The sequence below is a fragment of the Hipposideros armiger genome, unplaced genomic scaffold (genome assembly GCF_001890085.2).
Source record: "Hipposideros armiger isolate ML-2016 unplaced genomic scaffold, ASM189008v1 scaffold_19, whole genome shotgun sequence".
NCBI classification, from domain to species: domain Eukaryota; kingdom Metazoa; phylum Chordata; class Mammalia; order Chiroptera; family Hipposideridae; genus Hipposideros; species Hipposideros armiger.
Genome location: NW_017731369.1, coordinates 4114717 through 4123827, shown reverse-complemented (window position 1 = coordinate 4123827; position 9111 = coordinate 4114717). Strand labels below are relative to the sequence as shown.

The following is a 9111-nucleotide window of genomic DNA, read 5'->3' as shown; positions in this document are numbered from 1 at the left end:
GAGCGAGAGGGAGCGCCATAATGGGAGACTGGCCTTTTCTGGAGAGCAGAACCTCTCTAATGTTCATTTCTGTTTGCACAACACTGGGGTAATAGTTCCAGTTGTACGGTGCCCTGGGCCTGTCCACGTGGAGCAGGTGAAATGTGGGTCTCTACTCCCTGTCCCTTCTGAGGCCTGGCCTAGGTCATGTTGGATTAAGAAGCCATCTGTTGTCCCGGGCATATGAGCTTATTAATGTGATTTGTCTGGCCCAGGGTCTCTGTGTCAGGGATGGGAGGAAATCGAAAATACCTCCAATAAAGGTACAGAGCTTCAGTTCAATTAATATTTCACCAAGTTTCAGGAGAGGATGTGGGCCACTGTCTTGGAGGATTTGAAGCCTGGAAAAGCTGGCCCACATGGGAAGGGTAAAGGAGTGCGGGTTTGTTGTCCTGAAGAGGGAGGTTTGGAAGCGACCCAATAGTAATTGTTAAGCCTGGGACAGGTTTAGGGATTAAGGATGCCTGCTTTCTCGATGCTGCCTTCTCCTCTAGGAGAGAAGAGACCAGACGCTTAAGATGGAGGGTGGATTATGTTCAGCCGAAAGAGTGACTCTTTCGAATAGGTTTTGGAATAGGTTTACAAAGTGACTAAGGGTGTTTCTGACCAGAAGGTTTTAAAGAGGAAACAGGTGCTCATTGGCCAGAACCATTAGGACCCGGTCCTGAAGGGAGGCAGGACTCCCACCCCCCCAGAAAACACACAGTCCTGGGGCTCCTGCTGGTTCTTCACTACACTGACTGCTGACTGGCTAGGGCAGAGCTGCTCACGCTGGCAGCCCCATGGCCATGCCCACCCCCTTCCGCCTTACCCACCTCTTGCTGTGGCCAGGTTTGGGTTTTCCAGCCTTCCTTGAAGGGGCATGTGTCATCTGGTAAATGACGTATCATGGGAAATTGTCTGGGAGACCCGTGAAAAATATATTTTCTTCTTTGATGAGAAGAGAGGGGTACACAAGAGCACTTTCTCTCTCTCACTTGCCTGGCTGCCTCCTTGCTTCCTGCCTTGGACTACAGCACTGGGAAGACGTGATGTGTGGGGCTTTGGCAGCCATTTTATGTCCCTGAGGAAAAAGTCAGATGCATCTATGGTGCCCCCTGTTGGCTCTGACACCTTAGGTTGCCAACCAATCCTAGACTGGCTACCTTCGTTTAATTACGGAGCTCATTCAATTCTCTATCATTTAAGCCACTATCAGCCTGGCCTTCTGTTGTTTGCAGCTGAAAGCATTCCTAATGAACGCACTGGGCTGCTGGCGAGGTGGACAGCATGGGGAGCATGGCCAGGCCTGCCTCTAGAAGACCGTCTAGGGGTGCGGTCCCAGGGGTGCTGAAAAGCAGGGAGTGCTCAAGACCCTCTGTAGGGATTCATGGGGCAGGCAGCTGAGATGAGGGGGAATCTGCATCCCAACTCAGAAACACAGGAAGTCCACTTGCTAGTAAAACTGGAGCCTAGGCAGAGCCCCAGGCTCTGTGGGCACGTCCTCCCCAGGAGTTTGCAGAAACTCCTTATCACACTGGCATCACCTGGGGTACCTTTCCCTTCTGTTCTGACTCAGCAGGTGTGGGGCAGTCCTTGGAACCTGCATTTTAACTAGCATTCCAAGGGATTCTTCTATAGGCTAACATTTCAGGCTGACAGCATTATGGGCCAAAGTGGGAACGTGGGGAGAGGAGAACGCTCCTTCTCGAGTCTCGTTTTGCTTGTACAGTAAAACCTTGGATTGCGAGTAATGTGGTTTGCAAGTGTTCCACAAGATGAGCAAACATTTCTAATACATTTTAACGTGGTGAATAAGCGATGTCTTACAATACGAGTAGTTTGTTTCTGGAATGAATTATGCTCGCAAACCAAGGTATTACTGTATTTTATTTCCCTCACGCCGTAGCAAGCACAAACACAGGCTGGGAGCATCAAGGTCTTCCAGGATTCATCACGGGGATGTGTATTTACCCAGGCTTTGTCTTCCAGTGTGGGTCTGGGAAACTGCCTGACGGCTTTTATAGATACAGGGCTAGCGGCAGAGGACAGCCAGTGGCTGTGTTAGTTTACGGCTTCCACAGTTTTGAGACTGCAGCGGTGGGCGCAGGGAGGCAGCGCCAGGGTCTGCAAATAGCTCTGCCGCTGCCTGTGTTATTAGGGAAGAGGAACCGGGAAGACCCAGAGGCTGCTCTTCTCAGGCAAACATTTGAGGTTCATTTTCGAGGAGGTCCTGAACAGGGCAGGGCTTGTGAGGAACCTAGTGTGCTCATGCTCTGGAGCAAGCTGGAAGCGTTTCCTGATCTCCTGTCCCCAGGGGCGTTGTGAGTCTTTGTTGGTGTAGTTGTTTATATGGCCCCAGGCCTGGATGAATAATGACCCCCACCCCGCCCCAATATGTCCACATTCGAATCCCTGGAACCTGCGACTATGTTACCTTACATGGCAAAAGGGATTTTGCAGATGCGATCAAGCTAAGGACTTTGAGATTGGGAGATGATCCTGGGCCATCCAGGTGGGATCAATGGCATCACAGGGTCCTTAAAAGAGGGAGGCGGAAAAGTGGCAGGAAGAATCCAGTGTGATGATGGAAGCAGAGGGTCAGAGAGACATATGAAGATGCTGCCCAGCTGGCTTGGAAGATGGAGGGCGGGGCCATGAGCCAAGGCATGCAGGCAGCTCCCGAAGCTGGAAAGGATGAGGACATCAGTTCTCGCCTAGAGCCTCCAGAAGGAACCAGCCCTGCAATTTGAGCTCTGTGAAACTGATTTTGGACTTCGGACCCCCAGACATGTAAGAGAATAAATCTGTGTTGTTTTAAGCCACCAAGTTTGTGGCCAACTCACACAGGCTCTGTCTGAGTCAGTGCCCACCACTGTTCGAAATGTTTGACAGATTAGCTCAGGAATTCCTCACAACAACTTCAAAAGGTAGGTGGTATCATCACCTGCATTTTACAGACGAGGAAACTGAGGCACAGAAAACACAGCCAGGTCACTCGATAAGGGCACACAAGGGAGTAGGTAGCAATGTTTCTGCTTTGCTCACAGCTACCATTACTATAAATGTGATTACTCTCGGCTTTTGAGGCAAATGGCTTCACCCACCAGGAATGAAACTGTGCCAGTGAATGACCTGGCCAGGCAGAAATTCCCCCTGAACTTCCCAGAGAGAGTGGAAGTGTGTGAAAATCACTTCTAGGACACCGAGACCAGCGTTCTTGGAGCTCTCGCAGGAACCTGGGGCTTGACACGCATGATCACGTTTCCCCCTCATTCCACCTGCAGCCTGAGCAGGTCAGCGTGCTGGGCAGCCATGCTCACAGGAGGCTTCACACCAAGAATTAGCCCCCAGGTGTCATTATCTCCTGTTTTTAAGAGAATAACGGAGACCGTGCTAAGAAAGATTAAGATATTATAATAAAACCCATTCTGGGCACAGGTCTTTAAAAAGCCGTCACATATCCCATTTTTGCATATCTTTGATAATTCACTACCAAACATAGAGAAGCTCATTTAAAATTAAGGTTTTTGTTTTTTTTAAAGGTTATACATACGTTTGAGTTTTCTGGAATTTATAAAACAGGAGGGTTTTATGGTATGGGATGCAAGTACATCCGTTAGCTCTGAGCCTTTTTCTTTTTTATTCCGGGAGGGAGAGACTAAGGCTGACTTATCCTGGACCTTCCTCTGGCAGTGAGGCCTCATCCGGTGTCATGCGCATGCATGCTCATGCGCATGCGTACTCATACGGGGCGGGCGGAGGAGTTGGAAGCACCGTTACCTTGACAACGGAAAGCATCCCCTCGTTGGTCTGAGGGTTGGTGTGGATTTCAAAGCTCTGGCCTGGGTTTCCATTGATGATGGTGTAGGCAGCCCTCCACGCGCCTGTGGTGGGGTCATCCTTGTCTTCAACTGTCAAGTTGACAATAACGCCCATGGCTCCTTCCTCGACTGTAGGCTGAAACTGCAAACAAAGCAGACGGTTACGGTCCCCATTTTGAAAACACATAGCTAAGACCATTCATGGGACTCTTAACCATATGCCTGGTATTGGGTGTATTGCCCATATCATCTCATTTAATAATAAATAATAACATAGGAAGTTTATGATGGAGAGCAGCTGTGCCTCTTCTCTGTGTCTGTTTCCGGGCTGCACGAATGCAGACAATCACAAGACCCCGGGGGGAAGGTGGAGCCACGGGGGGAAGGGGCTTGGGTCCCTGAGTCACCACATGGAGGAGAGCAGCCTCGTGGTTGGGAACACGTGCTTGAACTATTGATAAATGAGAAACTTCTGCTGACTTTGAGCCTTTATACATTTTGCTTGCCTGTGTTCTTGCAGCCTCACCTGCCCTAGACAACAAGGTAACCAGATGACCAGAGCGCCACGGCTCATCAGTGAAGGGACTGGAACTGGAACCCCTGTGTTTGACTCCAGAGCCTCTGCTCGATCGTGTCATCTTCTCCAATGAAGAAAGCCAGTTTCATCCTTCCCACCCCTTGCCCACAACGAGTGTGACTTTAAAAAACCCTTTACTACGGCAACATATAAATCAATTGTTTGGAGCCTTGTTGTGCCTGCGTTTTTATTGTAATACATCTCAAATACTTGTTACAAGTAGGTGTGGTGAAAATAAATCAATAAATGAAAAATCGGCCTTCCCATAGATAGAGAATTTCACGAGCTATCATTAGCACATTCCTTTGAGCTGGGAGCATAAAGTATTGTTTTGGTGCTTACCTCTGACACAGTACCGGTGAATGGTAATCCATTTGCAAATATTTTACAAACAAGTAATACCAATAAGCTGACAACAAAAAGAAATACCTTAGAATTTCAATTAGTAGGCAAGTGAATCTAGAGACAGGAAGACATGTCAAAAAGCCCTTGTGTTCAAAGAGAAGTAATTTGAGAAATGAGGTTTCAAAAGCAGCGGCTGATTAATTGACTTGCAAATCATTAATCATAAGCCTAATCTTGATGCCTTGGGGGGCGGAGAGGGGACAGGAACTAATTTGTCTATCACACCTCAGCAAATCTGTGAGCTGTTTTCCTTCCATAAAAGGGACACTGGGAAATTCTGAGAACATGCAGGATCTTGTCACCTAGATACAACTCCAAGAGACAAGTATTTTGGCCCCGATCCCTCTGATTCTTGTTTAATTAAATCCTATCCTGTATCTTCCCCTCCTTCTCATAAAAGTTGTAGAATTCCCCAGCTAGAAATCCAGAGTAGTGGTTCTCAGCCATGTCTGCATATTAGAATCTCTTGGGGGGTCCTTGAGAAAAAGCACTGTTAAAAAAAGGAAACAAAACAAACCAGGGTCCTGTTCCAGTTCAGTTGGTCTGGGGGTAAGGCCTGGGGTTCACTAGTTTCTTAACCTGCCGAGATAATTCTAATATGTAGTTTGGGGAGAGAAGCATCATTGAGTCCAAGTTCAAGGATGGCAAGCAGCTGTCAATGAAAGGGCCAGGTGTGTGTACTGGTGAGGCCACCTGAGCTCAGCGTTGAGGGGCCTGCAGTGCATCTGGGCTCACTCAGCAGGAGGAGCATTGTAACCAACTACTGTTATCTGCCATGGGTCCAGGAGCGGGATATGGTGGCGCATGGGTTATCTACCCCTTTCAGACTGCAGATGTAGATATAGGCACAGAGAGGGAAGGAAGGAGGCATTTTGTCCCAAGTTGTTCAGTGAACCAAAGGTCAGGTCCAAGTTTCCTGGATTCTAGTCATCTCTGCTTTCAACAGTTCTATTACTCAAGTCCACTCAAGGGTCCCCCTGAGTCCTTCCCCACCGGCTTCTGTGAGCCAGAGCCAGAAGGCTAGTTCTCTGTCCCTACTGATCACAGCAGCCCTCAGCTCATAACCTGTCCTTGTGGCTCTTCTGACACCTGTACCTTACAAGGCCAGGTGGACAATTACTCGGGCATGGGGAGTGCTAAGACTAGAGGGTGCTGGAAACCATCAGGCAGATAGAAACGTTGTTATACCCAATACCTAGGTGGGACATGGCTTTGTCAAAGCAGATGAGAGTCACGTTGCTGAGATGAAGACACCATAAGACCAGCTCATGATTTGAGGAAGCTGGGGGCTCTGTGTGCATCTATCTTGTTCACGGCTTTATCTCCAGTACGTCACATGATGCTAGGTACATAGAAGGGACTCAGTAGATATTCACTGAATGAATGAATGGTCTTAAGTACAGGAAGTGGGACCTGGTATCAAAGGTGAGGGCTGGGAGGGAATGTGAAAGGATAAAGCTGTGCAGGAGTGAGAGGCTAAGAAGGGCTGGCTCCTTGACTGACGCTGACTCTGCCACCTCCCCGAATATTCCAGAAGTGTAGGGATGGACTGAGCTCCCTTGTTCTCTAGGACATCTACAGCAGGGCTGCATTATGACTTTTGTGGACCTTAGGCACGTCTACCTTCGTTGGCCACTCCTACAATAATATGTTTTCATGGGCTTTACAAAAAGTTCATTTTTTTTCTGCTGTGAGGAAAAATATTAAAATTTTCTTTGACCCTAAAATCAATTTTTAATTGATTTTAGGACCCTAGGCACCTGATGGATGATTCGGTCCTAATCCCCAGTACATAGCACAGTGCTAGACACATGAAAATCTGACGGATGGGTGAATGAGTGAATCGATGAATGAATTTGCAAAATTAATATTTAGCCACATCTATGTGAGACAAGCCTACACAGCTTCTCCCAAGACACTTTTATCATGTCTGTGGCACCTACAGAAAGGGCTGGCACTGAATACATTTTTAGAGTGTGAGAAAATGAATCCAAGTGGAATGAGAAGGTGGCATTATTCTAGGGATTCTCGAAGGGTGTATTGTGGCCCTAGCATGTCCGTATATGTAATAATGTGTCCACAGCCACATTTACCTTCCATCCATCCACCCATCCATCATCCATCCATCCATCAATCCATCATCCATCCATCCATCCACCCATCCATCCATCCACCCATCTATCATCCATCCATCCATCCATCCATCCATCCATCCATCCATCCACCCATCCACCCATCTAGCATTTATCCATCCATCCATCTCTAGCCAGCCAGCCAACAAATATTTGGTGAGTGCCTTTGATGTACCAGGCATGATAGAGTATTAAGTTCTAGGGGTACACTACTGAAAAAAAAACCATAGACAAGGACTATATATATATAATTATAAAAATGTGTTGAGTGCAAGGAAAGAAATAACAAAACTCTTGGAGAGCCTGTAGTTTGTGTGTGTGTGTGTGTGTGTGTGTGTGTGTGTGTGTGTCTGGGGTGTTGTGTGAGGGGGTGGGTACCTGACCCGGTCTGGGGAGGATCATTTGGGAAGAATTCTCTGGGGACTGAATGAAGAAGAAGAGTTCCTGGGCTGAAAGTGAGCGCATTCCTAGCATCTGGAACAGCGGGTGCCAAGGCCAGTGGCAGAGGAAGCACGGTGCATGTGTGGAACAGAGGGAAGGTGGTTGTGGCTGGGGTGCAGGGGCAGGCTGGGGAGCTGTTTGCTATTGGACCCCAGAGGGGGATCAAGTCCCGATTATGCAGGGCCTCGTGGGCCACAGAAAGGCATTTGGAATTCACTTTGAAAGCTAAGTGGAGTCTAATCAAGGAACTGGGTTATGTTTAAATCTACTCCTGAGAGAATTTAGAAAAAAAAGAAAGCACTTTAAATATAGAAAACATTCAACACAATTATTATGGTCTTTGTTAAGACCATTATCTGATTCTTGCATAAACTATAAAGCCCGTTTCGTTGAGCATCCATTTAGAAACTCATTATTGCTTAATTAAATACTCATTCTATTAATTCTATTCAATGTTTTAACCCCATTATGTAATTCAAGAATGGAAAATTAAATAGATTAAAATGAAATAGTACCATTTTATATTTCTACAGCAATGCTCACTTTGTGATTTAAAAACAATAGACAGACATTAATTTAACACACCCGAGAAGGAGAAAATATTGATTGTAACATTACTTCCTTTAATTAGAAAAAATAGATAAAGTTACTTTTCTGTTAAACTGTGTGGCAAATCAAATACTAGATGCAAAACATGTTTTTACACAATCAGCATGGGCCATTGGCTTGGGACACGCTGAGGCTCATTAGCTCTCTCCTCGAAATCCAGAACCGAGTAATTTCATTGTTCTTTGACGAGGTAGGGTGAGTTTCGTGATGGACAGTTATGATAAGCCTTCCTGGACTTGCCACAAAGGTCATCCATACCACGGTAAAGAGGGACTTGCATTTTATTATACACCAAGAATGCATGCTCTTCTTCCGTGAAGAATGCATGTGCTTCCCCCAAAGAGCTGGTCTTTTGGTTAAGGTTAAGCTTGAAGATGGAAATAAGGATTCGCTGGCCAGAAAGCCACAGGTGCGGAAGAAGAGACAGTGGATGACTTGAAGGGACTGGCCATTATGCAAGCTTGAATGCTTGTTGAATGGAGTCCAGGTTCATGAACTGTCAACCCTGATGTTTCCTGGAGAACTGATGTTGAACTTGAAAATCTGGGATGTCTCCCTCCAGACCCTGGCTTCAAAATATGAAAAGATACGTTCCCGGAAAGTTTTATAAATGTAAATTTCTATTTGTGAGGACAAAAGGGGGAGGGAGAGATCATCAGGAAGTTAACTTGCGAACCCTTTTCTGGGTTGATATTTACATGAAGGTTACAGGTTTTTGGGAAAACCTAACTTCTTGCGGACAGCTTAGTAGGTAGAAACTATGATTGACATAAATAATACATTAAAGGACTTTGGCACATTGTCTGTCATTAAAGGATCTTGGCACATTGTCTGGCATAGAATAATAAATATGTATTTATTCGTGATGATGATGATGATGGATTTCATTCTGTATTACATGACATTCTTAGAGATACACTGGAGAAGATGGTTCAAACCCGCTGTGATTCTTTCTGTTCTCATTAGTCTGCCTTATAGTGTGGTTATATATGTGGTACCCTATTTCTCTGGATCAATGTAAAAGGGGCTCTTTGCTTCTCAGTTATGTATACATCACACTCACATATTTACTTATTCTCATCTGGCTCTAACAACAGGCCCTTCA

The 9111-nt window shown here is 46.3% G+C and overlaps 1 protein-coding gene across 1 annotated transcript in view; it reads right to left on the bottom strand.

Annotated features, from left to right (window-relative positions):
• The window catches only part of CDH13 (cadherin 13), a 1116573-nt gene that overhangs the window by 92397 nt on the left and 1015065 nt on the right, over positions 1-9111 (bottom strand). The window contains exon 9 of the mRNA XM_019634915.1: positions 3802-3984. Within this exon, the coding sequence (XP_019490460.1) occupies positions 3802-3984 (183 nt within the window). The remainder of the gene's footprint in view (positions 1-3801; positions 3985-9111) is intronic.